Here is a 17,992-nt window from a genome sequence, read left to right on the forward strand (position 1 = left end):
TGAGAAATGGACCAGGCCAGCAGTCACCACCCTGGCCCCCAACAGGGCTCACCCTCCTTGGAGGTCTATTCGAAGATCAGATGGGCTTTTACCTTCCCACAAACCTTTTAGCAAGTGGGACATCCCGTGCCCGGGTAATTTGATAGGGAATTTGGGGGGGAGGGAGGCTTGAAGCTGGTGTGGGTGGAGTCAGTGATGGGGAGTGGCTTAGAGGGGTGCCCCGCCCCCAGCTTAGGGGCTCTGAAGCCAGAAGAGCAGCGAGGCTGCTGGGCAGGAGCTCAGTGGGGACAGGACGGGGGCTCGGGCTGGGGGAGCCGGGAAGATTTGGGAGATAGATGACTGCAAGGCTGACCTAGAGGTTCTAGTTAGGTGTAAGACCCCCCCTTGCATGTATCCTGAGCCCCGAGCCTGCTGGGACACAGGAAAAGGGGGCTCTGGCACGTCCGTCTCCTCCTCTCCTCCCCCCCCCCCCCCCCCCCGCCAGGGGCACTGGAGATGCAGCCTGCGGGAGCAGAGGGTGACAGTGCACGCCCCACACTCCCTGTAAGCCCCTCTGTCGCCAGCAGGTGGAGCTGACGGGCAGCAGTGTCTTCCACTACAACCACCCCGGCGACCACTCGGAGGTCCTGGAGCAGCTGGGGCTGGGCGCCCGGATCCCCGGGTCCCCCACTCCGCCCTCTGTCTCCTCTTCTTCCTCCTTGTCGTCCTCGTCTTCCTCCTCGCTTGCTGATACGCCCGACATCGGTAGTTCCAAGGTCCGCCAGAGAATGAGGCTGAGGGTGGGTGGGGCAGTCTCTGGTTCCTGCAGAAGCCACTGCGGGTAGGGTCACAGGGCTCCTCCTCTTTGCAAATGCGTCAGAGTCCGAAAGGAGCCGGTGAGATTTGGCGCCCCAAATTGGCTGAGCTGCCCAGGATTTGGGCTTGTCACTCCTCTGGCTGCTGAAGGCAGGTGGGGGTGACTGGGTGTGGTGCCAGCACGTGTGGAAATGCATTGGGGCGTACCCCCACACCCTGCAAAGCAGGAGCCCTTCTCACCCCCCACTCGAGGGGTGAGTCAGTGGCCCAAGGCCACACAGCTGCAGGCGACTGGCTTGGAATCAAGCCCACGATGGTTTGGCTGAAGAATCCGTTCTCCAAACCCTTCTCTCCAGTGGAAATTTCCACGCCAGTGTCGGGGCGGGAGGGTGTGGAGATGAGCTCTGAGATGCTGGGGGGCCCTGGGAGGCCACCTCCCCAGTAAACGGGGTTTCCCTGTATTGGGTTTGCTTAACAGCAAAACCTGATCCAAGACACCCTCCCCCCAGCGTGCTGGCAAAACAGGGGGAGATGCCGCAGCACCTGTCGCTGGGGGTGGTCCTCGGGGGGTGAGCATGCTGCTAAGGCTGCAGCCTGGGTGATTAGGGGAACCTGGACTTGTGAGTCTCAGTTGTTGCTCTTCCCCCAGCCCTTACTCAGCATGAGGCCTTGTCCTGGGGGCTCCAGCCCTGTCGTCCTGGGCTCACAGCCCAGTGGGGGAGACTGGGTGGCTGACCCAGCTGCAGGATCAGGGCGGCCTTCTTGGAGGAGGGGGTGTTTGGCAGAGAGCTGGAGGCTGTAGCTAGAGGGGTCGCTTTCGTTCAAGCCAGGGGACTATTCAGTGTGTCTGAGCCCCTGTGGGTATCCTGTGAGCCGGTGCCGCTGGCTCTGCAGGGCTGGGGGAACCCCTGACCCGTCCCTTCCCTGTCCGCCCAGAGGCCAGCCCCACGGAGGCGCCCCACTCCTTCCGGGCGCTGGAGCGTTCCTTCTTCGTCCGCATGAAGTCCACTCTCACCAAGAGAGGACTGCACGTCAAGGCCTCCGGGTATAAGGTGGGTGTGAGCGCCCAGCCCATGGGCGGGCTCCTGTGGGCTGCAGGTGGATCCCACCTCCACCAGCCCCGCCTCTGGCCACGCCCGCCACCCACTGGCCCAGCCTTTCCAACCACGCCCACCGCCAGCAGGTCATCCATTGGGCGCCTGCGGGCCCGCGCCCTGGGCCTCGTGGCCCTCAGCCACACGTTGCCCCCCGGCGCTGCTGCCCGAGCTCCCCCTGCACGGACACATGATCATCTTCCGCCTCAGCCTGGGCCTCACCATCCTTGCTTGTGAGAGCAGGTACCGGGGCCGGGGGCTGAGGCGGGCGGACGGGGCCCCACGGGAGGGCGGGAGAGCAGCGAGGGTGCTGGCCGGGGTGTCGGGACCGGGGGAGGCGGCACTGGTCCTGCAGGGCGCCCCCTCCCCAGCCCCTCTCTCTCGGGCCTCTCATCCATTTCTTGGGCAGCACCGCGGGGCGGGGTTAAATACTGGATTCCTCCCCTTGCTGCCCAGGGCCTGGGCCCTGCCACCCTCCAGGGAGCACCACCTTGTGGGGACGCTATGGTTATGTCCATTTTTGTGGGAGAAAAACAGGCCCGGAGCACTGCAGAGCAAGGCCTTAAACCCCAGGTGCTCTGCCCTGTTGTCCACTCCCAGAGGGGGAGGGGTCTCGGACTCCTCCCCTCTCTGTCACCCCCAGAGTCAGTGACCACATGGACCTCGGGCCCGCAGAGCTGGTGGGCCGCAGCTGCTATCAGTTCGTCCACGGCCAGGACGTGACCAGGATCCATCAGAGCCACCTGGACCGTGAGAGTCCTCCACCGCCCGCCCCTGCCCCTGCCCCCTAGCCGGGAAGTCCTCCTTCAGGGCTGACCAGGGTCCCTCCTGCTGCACCTGCGGCTCTGGGCGTTCAGCTCAGCACGGGACAGGGAGCCAGGAGACTGAGCCACAGCTCAGGGTGTGGTTGGGAGCGTGGGGTACTGTGGGGCCTCCGACCACCCCTAGAAGTCCAGGCAGCCTTGTGCCCGGTTGCCTCAGGGTCTCGGCCGCTAGCTCTCTCTGTGTCCCTCACCCCCGCCTCTGCCTTCTTCTCTCCTCCCCCACCGCCTTCTCTCTCTCTCTCTCTGTCCCTCCCCATCTCTCCCTGCCCCGGGCCGGGCCCAGTGCTGCACAAGGGCCAGGTGGTGACCGGTTACTACTGTTGGCTGCAGTGCGCTGGGGGCTTCGTGTAGCTGCAGTTGGTGGCCACGGTGGCCGGGAGCGGGAAGAGCCCCGGGGAGCACCACGTGCTGTGGGTCAGCCACGTGCTCAGGTGGGGGCTGAGCGCCGCCTCCCGCAGGGGCTCAGCACAGCCACTTGGGAGCCCCCCCCCTGCAGAGCCCGCCCCCACCCCAAGGAAGAGATGGCAGACCCTAGGGGGCTTGTAGAATGGGCCAAGCCAAGGGGGCTCTGTAAGGTGTGAGGGAAGGGGAGAGGGGGCGACGGTCCCACAGGCAGGGAGGCGGGGGTTGGCTCACCACCACTGGGGAGCCAGAGCAGGCTTGAGAGCCGGCGGCCACAGTCAAATCTTGGCAGACAGACCCCCAGCGTGGAGAGGGAGGGAGGGACATCTGCTGCCCCTGGCCCTGGGCTCCTGGGGGGAAGGTGCTAAGGTCGGATGAGCATGAGGTCTCTTGGGGACACCCAGCTGGCCTCGAGAGAGGGGGCGGGCGTGGGGTGTGGACATGAGCCCTGTATGTCCCCGAGGGCGGGGGCCGCCTTCCCTGCTGGAGGTGGTGGCAGGAGCACCCGCACAGAGCAGAGGCTGGGGGGACCGGGACCCCTGGCTCCCAACCCTGATCTTGTCCACAGCCTAGCCGAGGATGACCAAACACCTCTGGACGCCTTCCAGCTTCCGGCCACCCACAAGGGCGCGCCCAGCCCGGAGCCAGAGCCCACAGGTGAGCCCCAGGGGCGTGCGGAGGGGTCTGGGGGAGCCGTACTGTCAGCGACAGAAGCCCCTGGCGTGGGAGGGCGCATTCCCTTAGCAAGCTACGCCCTCAGTCCTACTGGCTCGGTAGCCACGTGGCCAGTGGCTGCCTTGTGGGATGCATGCTGATCTAGAACATTCCCGTTAGCATGGAATGCTCTGTTCTGGAAAGTTCTATGGGACAACACCGTTCTGGGCAGAGGCTTCTCAGCCCCTGCTGTAGTATCTAAGGGCTGCCCAGGGCCTCTGCCTGTTCCACGCCTGTAGAACCCCTGCCCTTCGTCGTGACCAAGAAGGCGTCTCCAGACTGTGGCCAGCGCCAGCTGAGGCACAGGCCTGCTCCTAGCCGAGAACCCCGGGTCCCGTCGGCTGCGCGCGGCGCGTTCCACAGCCGGGAAGACTGGCGGTGTCCGTGCAATGCTCTTCCAAACCCTTCTCTTCCAGGGCCGGAGCCGCCAGGGGAAGAGAAGCAGCCTGCGCCCCAAGCCAAGAACGAGGACCCCCAGCCCCAGGAAGACGGCCAGCTAGGAGGACAGTGGGGAGGAGGAGCCGTGGGGCAGCCCCGCCCCGCTGCGACTGAGTTCACCTCAGTCATCCGCGCGGGGCCCTGGGGCCTGGCGTCCCCCGAGGACCCCCCACCTTCGCTCCTGCACGCCGGCTTCCTGCCCCCGCCCGTGATGCGGGGCCTGTGCGCGCCTGGCACCATCCGTTACAGCCCCGCGGAGCTGGGCCTGGTGTACCCGCACCTGCAGAGGCTGGGCCCGGGCGCCCCCCTCCCCGAGGCCATCTACCCAACCCTGGGCCTGCCCTACCCCGGGCCCGCCGGCACCAGGGCACAGCGGAAGGGGGACTGAAGACTGGGAGAGCCACGCGTAGAGCCGGCCCTGGGCCCCTGGCACGGGCGGGGCCTCCTTGGGAATTAAAGGCCGCCAGCGCGCGGCTCCGTCTCCACGGCGGCCTCCTCTCTCTCTGCACGGCGCTCGCCCCGGTGTCTCCGCCGCTGCAGCCCCGCGGACCCGGCCTTCCCCGGGTAACACGAACCACCACCAGGAGCCTGGCGCGCAGGAAGGGTCAGGTTTTAATGTCCCAGTCCTCGGAGCCCGCGGCCTGGGAGCTACTCTGGCGGCGGCCGTCCTGCCTCGTCCGGGCCCTCTGCGGCGGCCGTCCCGTCGTTCTCCGGCACCAGCTCCACGTCCAGCTCCAGCTGACCCATGTAGAGGCCGACAGCGCAGGCCCACAGCAGGCTGGCGGCCAGCACGGCGCCCATGCCCGCAGCCGCGCCGCCTAGCGACAGCTGCATGGGGCCTCGCAGCAAGGCCAGGCCCACGGCGTAGGAGGCGCCGCCCCACACCACGCACAGGCCGCCCAGCAGGAAGAAGCCATAGGCGGCTTCCCGGCCCATGTAGTTCTGCACGAAGGAGATGACCCCGAAGCCCGATGCCAGGAGGCCATTGAGGAACCAGGAAAGGAAGGCTGTCTCACGCGCCTTTCGGAGGAGCCAGGCGTCCGCGCGGTCCAGCTCAGACACTGGAGGCGGCGAAGCCCCGGCGCGGGGGCCGTGGCCAGGGGCGAAGGACCCCCGGGCAACCCCGCTCCAGGGCCGCTGAGGCAGCAACCTAAATTTAATCAAACTTTGAAGGAAGAACTGATCCCCATCCTTAAATTATTCAAAACAATTGAAAGGGATAAAATCAATCCAAATCTATTCTTTGAGACAAGAATTAGCTCAATTGCAAAAGCACAGAGATGCAATAAATAAGAACTACATACCAATATCCATAATAGACATAGATTCAAAATCCTCAACAAAATGGTATGAAATACATCAATAAATCCATCAATAATACATCAATAAGACCCCAAGTAGAATTTATTCAAGGGATTCAGGGGTAGTTCAACATATGCAAATAAATAAATATGTAATTTAAAATCAATAAAATGAAAGATAAAGTCATTTGATTTTCTCGATAGATGCAGAGAACCGTTTATAAAATGACATCCTTTCATGATAAAAACCCTTAAAATTCGGGATAGAAGAAGCATACCTTGACACAATCAAAGCAATATATGACTAAACCACAGGCAGCATCATATTGGATGAGGAAAAGCTGTAAGGAATTTCACTAAGTCTGGAACCAAAGATGATCATTTTCATTATTATTTTTTCAGTAGACTTCTGAAAGTTTTAGTCAGGCATTAGGCAAAAAAAAAAAAAAAAAAAAATCAAAGTGATACAAATTGGAAAGGAGGAATTCCAATTATCCCTGTTTGCAGATAATATAATCCTTTATATACAGGAACCAAAAGACTCCACTAAGAGACTATTAGAACTCATAATAGAATTAAGAAAATTTTCAGGATGTAAGATCAACACACAAAAAAACAGTGTCATTCTTATACATGAACTATTCTGTGCCTGAGAAAGAACTGTAAGATTAGGCCCATTGACAGTAGCAAAAAAAAAAAAAAAAAAAAAAGCCCTTGGGATAAATTTAATCAAGAATGTGAAAGATCTCTACAATGAAAATTGCAAAAACCTTAGTTAAAGAAACAAAAGACATAAAAATGGGGAAAATCTCTCATGTTCATAGAACGGAAAAATGAATATCATTAAAATGTCCATACTACCCCAAGTAATTGATAGAGTCAAAGCAATCCTAATCAAAATACCAAGGACATTCTTCACAATTATAGAAAAAACTGATTTTAAAGTTCATATGGAAAAAAAGAAGACCCCAATTACTCAATTTTAAGCGGAAACGAAGCTGGAGGCATCAGAATACCAGATTCCAAGACATAATCGAGGTCTGCTGTAATCAAAACAGCCTAGTACTGGAACAAAAATATACATGTAAACAAATGGGACAGAATAGAAACCCCAGAAATGAACACACACATTGACAACCAACTAACATTTGACAAATGAGCTAAAATAACTCCCTAGATACAAATATTTTGGAAGACAAATGAGGAAGCTATTTTGGAGAAGAGTTTTCTGTTGAGAACAATACTACTGACAGGTTATATTAAATGACATTGAAGAAATGACTTCCAATTTTATAAAAATAACTGTCAACCTGGAGAGAACAAATTTTGAATGGTCAGGGGAGTGGAAATTACTGGAATGAGTTAAGGAGTAAAGGAAAAGGATATTTGAGACAATGCGTAAAGACAGTCCTTTCACAGTCATCATTGCTGAGTGACATAATCATACGCAATCTAATTTTACTATATCTGTGTTTTCTAATCCTTCAATAATGGTTACAAATTATATTGGCAATACTTCAAAGCTTTTAAACTATGAAATGAATATATAGCAGTAACAGGCAGATCAAGGTACTAAATGATACACATCTAAAGCTAAAGAATAAAATGACTTCTTCAAAATTCCCAAATATGAATTAGGTATACTATTTATCATCTTGCTTAGATTTGTAGATACCATAAAATGTTTGAAAATCTTAAAGACTTGGTAATTCTACCCTAGTCAAGAATAAAATTTCTTAATCATATTTAAATTTTGAATTACTTAAAAAATAAAAGAAAAAAAGCAGAAAGAAACCTTATTTTGTAATTAAACATTTGAAAGTTTTATTTGAAGTTCCACTTGAAAAATGTGGTGTGGCACACATTGGTATCCGTAAAATGGGTAATAACATGCATGCAAGATATTCTGATAAAAAAGATTCACCTCTTTTTGTAAATAAAGATTCATTGGAAATCAACCACATCTATTTACTTAAATCCCTTTAACTCAGGAACCTCATAGTACAAATTTTCTCAGATGTTGTCACAGGCTTGTTCTGGCTTTACTTGCAGCTGTGTATAGAGAATTATAATTCTTTCTTTTTTAAAGATTTTATTTATTTGAGAGTTAGAGTTACAGACAGTGAGAAGGAGAAACAGAGAGAAAGGTCTTCCATCCATTGGTTCACTCCCTAGATGGCCACTGCAGCTGGAGCTGTGCCGATCTGAAGCCAGGAGCCAGGAGCTTCCTCTGGTCTGCCAATGGGTGCAGGGGCCATCGTCTACTGCTTTCCCAGGCCACAGCAGAGAGCTGGATTAGAAATGGAGCAGCCGAGACCTGAATCGGCACCCATATGGGATGCTGGCGCTTCAGGCCAGGGCATTAACCCACTGCGCCACAGCACTGGCCCCAAGAATTATAACTCTTAAAAAACATAGAGCTGCTGAAAACCCAATGAGAGCATTTCAGGCATGGAAAGCAAAGACACTGTGGCAAAAAAATGATCTACATGAAGAATCTCTGTGAGTGAGATCCCAGTAGAAAGAAGGGGCCATCAAAGAAGGATGTACTTTTCTCTTAAGGGAGGAGAGAACTTCCACTTTGCTTATGACCTTGTCTAAATACTGACGGAGTTTGTGGACTCAAAATGCTTCCATAGCCTTGGCAGCTCATGACAAGAGCCTCAGGTGATCACTGACATCATAAATAAGAGTGTCAATTGTTCAATCAACAACAGGAGTCACTGTGCATTTGCTCCACATGTAGAACCTCTGTCCTTAATGAATTGTACTATGAGAATTAATAGTAAAACTCGTCTTCAAACATTACTTTGTACTTCGTGTGTCTATGTGGGTGCAAACTGTTAAAATCTTTACTTAGTATGGAGTTGATCTTCTGTATATAAAGATAATTAAAAATTAATCTTAATGATGAATGGAATGGGAGAGGCAGTAGGAGGTGGGATGACCTGGGGTTGGGAGGGTGGGTATGGGGGGAAGAATTGCTATATTCCAAAAGTTGTACCTATGAAATTTATATTTATTAAATAAAAGCTTTCTTAAAAAATAAAGATATTCCCTAAGAAGCTAAAAGGGCCTGATATCATTCAGACTAACCTTAGCATTTAAAGCTCTGACTTTGTTTGAAATTGAATGATGACTACATGTGCTTGAAGTCCCTCCCTCTTAGTTCCTTTTCAGTACATGTGGCTCAGGTAATCCTTGAATGGGAAAAAAGAATTCTAAATTCTAACTTTCACAAGTTGGATTGTGGAAATGAGGGTTGCCACTGATCTGAAAATAACTGCAGTGCAGCTGTCATCCTACCACGGATTGTTCTGTATCAGTCAAATCCTGCACTTGGAGAGTGCATGTATCCGACATTTTCCCTTTGTGTATCTATTCCTTTGGGTATGTGCAGCCATATCTGTCCATCTTTTTTAAAGACTGGTTTACTTACTTAATTGAAAGGCAGAGTTACAAAGAGGGAGGGGAAAGAAAAAGAGACAGAGATCTTAAATTAAAAAAACAAATACAGCCCCAATGAAATAGATCCACTATGCCCTTTTTTATGAAATGCCTTTCTCATTCTCATAAACTCCATATTTTTCAAGATTTTTACAACTGTTAACCTGTTTATATTTTCATAGTATGAAAATCATTGGTGTTCATTATTTTCTTTGCTTGAGTTCAGATCCAAATACTTGAAGAAAGAAACTATTATGGCAAATTAGGTACAGTTTTTATGCTTGAGAGATTTCAGTATATTGTGTATATTCAAACTGCTACAGCTTCATGCCTCCTGCTTCTGAATCAGTGTATGGTGAGCGCTTGAGAGAGACTGTTATGCATTTGCATGTGTATTTTTAATATAAATATGTAACTTCCTTTACACTCTATGTTGCTAAATCATAATTCACATGTGTTGTTATCTTAATAATGGGCCTTGTAATCTTTGAATCATTTGCAAATAATAAATATGTACTGCTGCATATTAGTAATATTTACTTTTCTTTTTTTTTTTTAACAGTCATCAACAAAGGCACTTTACTGGACATAAGCATTCTTTTGACTTATTGTCTATATATTTCAGCTTTAGATATTCAAACTAAAACATTTAATATAATTTTTTTTTATTTTTTTAACTTTTATTTAATGAATATAAATTTCCAAAGTACGATTTATGGATTACAATGGCTTCCCCCCCATACCGTCCCTCCCACCCACAGCCCTCCCCTTTCCCACTCCCTCTCCCCTTCCATTCACATCAAGATTCATTTTCGATTATCTTAATATACAGAAGATCAGCTTACTATACATTAAGTAAGGATTTCAACAGTTTGCTCCCATACAGAAACATAAAGTGAGGAATAATAGATGATTTTTTTTAAATGATGATGAAATCAGATCAGACCTATTGTCATGTTTAATCCCAGTGAGAGTCAAGTTGGGAGTTGATAATTTTTTTTTTTTTACAGAGGATCAGTTTAGTATGCATTAAGTAAAGATTTCAACAGTTTGCACACCCATAGAAACACAAAGTGAAATATATTGTTTGAGTACTCGTTATAGCATTAAATCTCAATGCACAGCACATTAAGGACAGAGATCCTACATGAGGAGTAAGTGCACAGTGACTCTTGCTGTTGACTTTACCAATTGACACTCCTGTCTATGGCATCAGTAATCTCCCTATGCACCAGTCATGAGTTCCCAAGGCTATGGAAGCCCTCTGAGTTCTCCGATTCTTATCTTGTTTAGACAAGCTCATAGTCAAAGTGGAGGTTCTCTCCTCCCTTCAGAGAAAGGTACCTCCTCCTTTGAAGACCTGTTCTTTCCACTGAGATCTCACTCACAGAGATCTTTTGCCAGAGTGTCTTGGCTTTCCATGCCTAAAATACTCTCATGGGCTTTTCAGCCAGATCCGAATGCCTTTAGGGCTGATTCTGAGGCCAGAGTGCTATTTAGGACATCTGCCATTCTATGAGTCTGCTGAGTAACTCACTTCCCATGTTGGATCACTCTCCCCTTTATTTATTCTATCGGTTAGTGTTAGCAGGTACTAGACTTGTTTATGTGCTCCCTTTGACTCTTAGTCCTTTCATTATGATCAATTGTGAACTGAAATTGATCACTTGGAATAGTGAGATGGCATTGGTACATGCCACCTTGATGGGATTAAATTGGAGTCCCCTGGTATGTTTCTAACTCTACCATTTGGGGCAAGTCAGCTTGAGCATGTCCCAAGTTATATATCTCTTCCCTCTCTTATTCCTACTCTTATGTTTAACAGGGATCACATTTCAGTTAAATTTCAACACTTAAGAATAACTGTGTATTAATTACAGAATTAGACCAGTCATATTAAGTAGAACATACAAAAAAACTACTAAGAGGGATAATGTATTAAGTTGTTCATTAACAGTCAGGGCTATGCTGATCAAGTCACCATTTCCCATAGTGTCCATTCCCCTTCAACAGGTTTCCTTTTTGGTGTTCAGTCAGTTGTCACCGATCAGGGAGAACATATGGTATTTGTCCCTTTGGGACTGGCTTATTTCACTCAGCATGATGTGTTCCAGATTCCTCCATTTTGTTGCAAATGACTGGGTTTCATTTTTTCTTACTGCGGTATAGTATTCTAAAGAGTACATATCCCATAATTTCTTTATCCAGTCTACCGTTGATGGGCATTTAGGTTGGTTCCATGTCTTAGCTATTGTGAATTGAGCTGCAATAAACATTAGGGTGCAGACCGCTTTTTTGTTTGCCAATTTAAATTCCTTTGGGTAAATTCCAAGGAGTGGGATGGCTGGGTCGAACGGTAGGGTTATCTTCAGGTTTCTTAGGGATCTCCAGACTGACTTCCATAGTGGCTTGACCAGTTTCCATTCCCACCAACAGTGGGTTAGTGTCCCTTTTTCCCCACATCCTCGCCAGCATCTATTGTTGGTAGATTTCTGTATGTGAGCCATTCTAACCGGGGTGAGGTGGAACCTCATTGTGGTTTTGATTTGCATTTCCCTGATTGCTAATGACCTTGAACATTTTTTCATGTGCCTGTTGGCCATTTGGATTTCCTCTTTTGAAAAATGTCTATTGAGGTCCTTGGCCCATCTCTTAAGTGGGTTGTTGGTTTTGTTTTTGTGGAGTTTCTTGATCTCTTTGTAGATTCTGGTTATTAACCCTTTATCTGTTGCATAGTTTGCAAATATTTTTTCCCATTCTGTCGGTTGTCTCTTCACTCTCCTGACTGTTTCTTTTGCAGTACAGAAACTTCTCAATTTGATGCAATCCCAAATGTTAATTTTGGCTTTGACTGCCTGTGCCTCCCGGGTCTTTTCCAGAAACTCTTTGCCTGTGCCAATATCTTGAAGGGTTTCTCCAATGTTCTCTAGTAACTTGATGGTGTCAGGTCGTAGATTTAGGTCTTTAATCCATGTTGAGTGGATTTTTGTGTAAGGTGTAAGGTAGGGGTCTTGCTTCATGCTTCTGCACGTGGAAATCCAATTTTCCCAGCACCATTTATTGAATAGACTGTCCTTGCTCCAGGAATTAGTTTTAGATCCTTGATCAAATATAAGTTGGCTGTAGATGTTTGGGTTGATTTCTGGTGTTTCAATTCTGTTCCATTGGTCTATCCATCTGTTTCTGTACCAGTACCATGCTGTTTTGATTACAACTGCCCTGTAGTATGTCCTGAAATCTGGTATTGTGATGCCTCCAGCTTTGTTTTTGTTGTACAAGATTGCTTTAGCTATTCGAGGCCTCTTGTGCCTCCATATAAATTTCAGCACCAATTTTTCCAGATCTGAGAAGAAGGTCTTCGGTATCTTGATTGGTATTGCATTGAATTTATAAATTGCTTTTGGGAGAATGGACATTTTGATGCTATTGATTCTTCCAATCCATGAGCATGGAAGATTTTTCCATTTCTTGGTATCCTCTTCTATTTCTTTCTTTAAGGTTTTGTAATTTTCATCGTAGAGATCTTTAACGTCCTTGGTTAAGTTTATTCCAAGGTATTTGATTGTTTTTGTAGCTATTGTGAATGGGATTGATCTTAGCAGTTCTTCCTCAGCCATGGCATTGTCTGTGTATACAAAGGCTGTTGATTTTTGTGCATTGATTTTATACCCTGCTACTTTGCCAAAATCTTCTATGAGTTCCAATAGTCTCTTAGTAGAGTTCTTTGGGTCCCCTAAATAAAGAATCATGTCATCTGCAAAGAGGGATAGTTTGAGTTCTTCCTTCCCAATTTGTATCCCTTTAATTTCTTTTTCTTGCCTAATAGCTCTGGCTAGGACCTCCAGAACTATATTGAATAGCAGTGGTGAGAGTGGGCATCCCTGTCTGGGACCAGATCTCAGTGGAAATGCTTCCAACTTTTCCCCATTCAATAGGATGTTGGCTGTGGGTTTTTCATAGATTGCTTTGATTGTATTGAGGAATGTTCCTTCCATACCCAGTTTGCTTAGAGTTTTCATCATGAACGGGTGTTGTATTTTATCAAATGCTTTCTCGGCATCTATTGAGATAATCATATGGTTTTTCTTCTGCAGTCTGTTAATGTGGTGTATCACATTGATTGATTTGCGAATGTTGAACCATCCCTGCATACCAGGGATAAATCCCACTTGGTCTGGGTGGATGATCTTTCTGATGTGTTGTTGCATTCTATTGGCCAGAATTTTATTGAGGATTTTTGCATCTATGTTCATCAGGGATATTGGTCTGTAATTCTCTTTCAATGCTGCATCTCTTTCCGGCTTAGGAATTAAGGTGATTCTGGCTTCATAGAAAGAATTTGGGAGGATTCCCTCTTCTTCAATTGTTCTGAATAGTTTGAGAAGAATTGGAGTCAGTTCTTCTTTAAATGTCTGGTAGAATTCAGCAGTGAATCCATCTGGTCCTGGGCTTTTCTTTGTTGGGAGGGCTTTTATTACTGTTTCAATTTCTGTCTCAGTTATGGGTCTGTTTAGGTTTTCGATGTCTTCCTGGTTCAATTTAGGTAGGTTGCATGTGTCCAGGAATCTATCCATTTCTGATAGGTTTCCCTGTTTGCTGGCATACAAGTCCTTGTAGTAATTTCTGATGATTCTTTTTATTTCTGTGGTGTCTGTTGTTACGTTTCCTTTTTCATCTCTGATTTTATTGATTTGGGTCTTTTCTCTTCTTTTTTTAGTTAGTTGGGCCAATGGGGTGTCAATTTTGTTTATTTTTTCAAAAAACCAGCTCCTCGTTTGGCTGATTTTTTGGAATGTTTTTCTTGATTCAATCCTGTTGATTTCTTCTCTGATTTTAATTATTTCTTTTCTCCTACTAGATTTGGGTCTGGTTTGCTGTAGGTTTTCTAGATCCTTGAGGTGATTTGAAAGCTCATCTATTTGGTGCCTTTCCAATTTCTTGATGTAGGCACCTATTGATATAAACTTCCCTCTTAACACTGCTTTTGCTGCATCCCATAAGTTTTGGTATGTTGTGCTGTTATCCTCATTTACTGCCAGAAAGTTTTTGATTTCTCTTTTGATTTCTTCTATGACCCATTGTTCATTCAGGAGCATGTTGTTCAATCTCCATGTGTTTGCATATGCTCTAGGGATTCCTGAGTTGCTAATTTCCAACTTCATTCCTTTATGGTCTGAGAAGCTGCATGGTATGATTCTAATTCTTTTGAATTTGCTGAGACTTGCTTTATGGCCTAGTATGTGGTCAATCCTAGAGAAGGTTCCATGTACTGCTGAGAAGAATGTAAAATCTTTAGCTGTAGGATTGAAAGTTCTGTATATATCTGTTAGATCCATTTGGGCTATAGTGTCGTTTAAATCTACTGTATCCTTGTTGATCTTCTGTCCTATTGATCTGTCTATTTCTGAGAGTGGAGTATTGAAGTCCCCCAGTACTACTGTATTGGGGTGTAAGTCTCCCTTTAAGTCCCTTAACAAATCTTTTAGATAAACCGGTGCCCTGTAGTTAGGTGCATATACATTGATAATTGTTATATCTTCCTGTTGAATTGATCCCTTAATCATTATGTAGTGTCCCTCTTTGTCTCTCTTAACGGTTTTTGTGGTAAAGTTTATGGTGTCTGATATTAAGATGGCTACGCCCGCTCTTTTTTCATTTCTGTTGGCATGGTATATCTTTTTCCAGCCTTTCACTTTCAGTCTGTATGCATCTTTGTTGGAAAGATGTGTTTCTTGTAAGCAGCAAATAGATGGGTTTTGTTCCTTAACCCAATCAGCCAATCGGTGTCTTTTAACTGGACAGTTCAGGCCATTCACGTTCAATGTGACTAATGATAAGTGGTAACTTTGCCCTGCCATTTGCCAAAGATAAGTTCTAATATATGCTTTGAATTCCCTGTGATCTTTTGCTGTGAGCTTTCCTTCCTTGGTTTCCTTCCTTTACCTTCTTTCGTACTGATGACCATGTTTCTTTGTTTCTGTGTGTAACACATCTTTAAGCATCTTTTCCAGGGCTGGACGAGTGGCAACAAATTCTTTCAATTTCTGTTTGTTATGAAAAGTCTTTATTTCACCTTCATTCACAAACGATAGCTTTGCAGGATATAATATTCTGGGCTGGCAGTTGTTCTCTCTTAGTACCTGGGCTATATCTCGCCATTCCTTCCTAGCTTGTAGAGTTTCTGATGAGAAGTCAGCTGTGAGTCTGATTGGAGATCCTCTGAGAGTAATCTGACGTTTCTCTCTTGTACATTTTAGGATCTTTTCTTTATGTTTCACTGTGGAGAGTTTAATTACAACGTGTCGTGGTGAGGATCTCTTTTGGTCGTGTTTATTAGGGGTTCTGTGAGCTTCCTGTACTAGGATTTCTCTGTCCTTCTCCAAACCTGGGAAAATTTCTGCTAATATCTCACTAAAAAGGCCTTCTAATCCTTTCTCCCTCTCCATGCCTTCAGGAACTCCTAGAACCCGAATGTTGGGTTTTTTAATAATATCCTGAAGATTCCCGACAATATGTTTTAGATTTCCAATTTCCTCGTCTTTTCTTTGGTCTGACTGTATCCTTTCCTGTTCTCTGTCTTCTAAGTCCGATATTCTCTCTTCTGCTTCTCCCATTCTGTTTGTAAGGCTCTCTATTGTGTTTTTCATTTGATCTATTGAATTCTTCACTTCAGTCACTATCCCAGTTTCCTGTTGTACTAGTTGTTTCATTTCATTTTGATTCCTCCTTAATATTTCATTTTCACGAGAGAGATTTTCTATCTTGTCCATTAAGGATTTCTGTAGTTCAAGAATTTGTTTTTGAGAACTTCTTAATGTTCTTATCATTTTTTTGAGATCTTCTTCTTGCATTTCTTCTATGTCATCATCCTCATAATCTTGAATTGGGGTGTCTTTTTCATTTGAGGGCTTCATGGTGACTTCCTTGTTTTTATTACCTTGGTTTTTGCGTTTGTTATTTGGCATATTGGAGATATTTGGTTTCTTCACTGTGGTGCTTTTTCTTGTTATACTATGACTCTAGATTAAGTGGACTATCTGTTTTTGATGGAGCCTTAGGGCTTGAGATGGGTGTGGCCTGAGAACCCTGTTTGGTGTGCCAAAGGTGACACTTCCAGGTTAGGCGTGGTAAACCTCTCTCTCTCTCTCTCTCTTTTTTGATTCAAAAGGGAAGTTATTCTGCACAGCTGAACGAAGTTGGAGGTAGTTAGCAGGCAAATGATATACCCGCAGGAGCCAGAGATCGGAAGCTCTTTCCCAAGGACCACACAGGGAATCTGTTCGGCCCTCAGAGTGGGCTCAAATTCTCCTTCAGTCTCCCACTGGGTTGCCAAAGTTATGGAATTGTAGCGTCTCTGGAGAGTGCTCACATGAATTCCGTGAGTTCTCTCCCACACCGTCTCTTTTTTCACAGTCTCAGTTCAGTAGCACCACAAATTTACTAGGTCCTAATCTCCTGTTAATTCACCCCACCCAGAGTCAGGTTTTTCTGCTAGGCTCAGGGCTGGTGCAGACCTGAGGTTGCTCTGCTTATGACGTATGTCCAAGATGGCGCCTGCTCTTTGTCTTGCTCGCCCTTGAGAGGTGAGCGGGGAGAGAGAAACCCGTGTCCATACCAGTCACCTTCTTTTTTTCCTCTCTCTCTCTTCCAGTTAGCTTGGTGAAGCCCCCCCCCGGGGGTCGTTCGCTCTAGTCTCCTCTCTCCGCTTGCCTGCTGGTGTCTCGGGTTATTGAGGTTCGGCTCACCTTTTGTTCCAGCACTGGTGTGTTGAGTCTGCCGCTGGTGTCCCGAACTGTGGGCTCCCACGCTCTCCACGCAGGTCCGCTCCCCTTCCAGCGCCGATGTGTGGACTCGGAGCCCTGGACATCCCAAGTCTCCCCGCTGTTGTCTGTGTGGCACGCACTCCCCTTCAAGCACTTGCGCGCAGACCCTGCAGCTTGCGCAGCTCGGTCCCGTGGCTCAGCTTTCGCGTGGTGGGTGACCTTGTTCTCCCAGTAGGTCCTCTGATTCACAACCACTGGATCCAGAAGAGTTTCCTCTGCAATATTTTCCTGGTTCTTTTTTCTGAGGCTACCGTAACTCCCCTTTTATTAAACTAAATTTTCCCTTACTATCGGTGTGCGCCCTCACTATTCCGCCATCTTGGCTCCACCCCTATTTACTTTTCTTATATTTACTTCTCTTTTGTAAAGACTATTTTACATTCTTATGTAACATTTGATGCATGCAAAAGAATGTAATTGATATGCTGAGATATAAAACACAATAAACTAGCACTCCAAATCACTTAAGATGGCACTGTATTTGTTTTTGGCAAGTGCTTGTTCTTTTATTATATATATAATAAATATTATATAATATAATAATATAATGAATAACTATAATATATAATTATATAAATATAATAAAATATATTATATATATAAAACCTTGTACATTTGGGAAAAACATTCCTTAAATGACATCTGATTTCCTGTTTATTCTACTTTACTGAGCTGGCATTGAAAGGGATCTCAGCATTTCTTCAATCCTGCCATTACTGGTACTTGTGAAGAGCATTGTGATTATAAAATGAAAGCAGCATTCCCAATTCCCACCTGAAAACATAAAATATAGCAAAAAAGGAATCTTCTCTGTAATGGAAACAAGTCTGGGAGACATCTGCTGGGAAGGAATGAAAAGCACAAGTGAGCTCCACCTCTTACTGAACTGGGCAGGTTTTGCTATTTAGTTCCCCAGTTTTCATGAACTTACAGTGTCAGCAGCAAATGATAACATCAGTCACAACACACATTTTTTATTATATGAATTCATGGTTGAAAGAACTCTCTACAAATATTTTGTCAAAATATTGTGGTTGCTACCAAAATTAAGCATCTAAAAATGAAACCATCTAAACCTTGAATTATGTATTTAAAATACTCAGGTGAATTTACAAACAGCATTTCAGTTACTCTGGATCAATAGAATAAATCCG

At 46.5% G+C, this 17,992-nt stretch overlaps 1 protein-coding gene and 1 pseudogene across 1 annotated transcript; one reads left to right on the forward strand and one right to left on the reverse strand.

Moving 5' to 3' along the window:
• The first annotated feature begins 1,861 nt into the window (after positions 1-1,861).
• Positions 1,862-4,912, forward strand: LOC138845513 (neuronal PAS domain-containing protein 1-like). Its single transcript, XM_070058391.1, has 3 exons — positions 1,862-2,132; positions 3,684-3,772; positions 4,246-4,912. Exons 1-3 carry the CDS (start codon positions 2,080-2,082, stop codon positions 4,653-4,655), a joined length of 552 nt encoding a protein of 183 aa, XP_069914492.1. The 5' UTR covers positions 1,862-2,079; the 3' UTR covers positions 4,656-4,912.
• A 3-nt stretch (positions 4,913-4,915) lies between these two features.
• Positions 4,916-8,931, reverse strand: LOC138845294 (transmembrane protein 160 pseudogene; annotated as a pseudogene).
• Positions 8,932-17,992: the final 9,061 nt, after the last annotated feature.

The sequence above is a fragment of the Oryctolagus cuniculus genome, chromosome 15 (assembly GCF_964237555.1).
Source record: "Oryctolagus cuniculus chromosome 15, mOryCun1.1, whole genome shotgun sequence".
NCBI lineage: Eukaryota > Metazoa > Chordata > Mammalia > Lagomorpha > Leporidae > Oryctolagus > Oryctolagus cuniculus.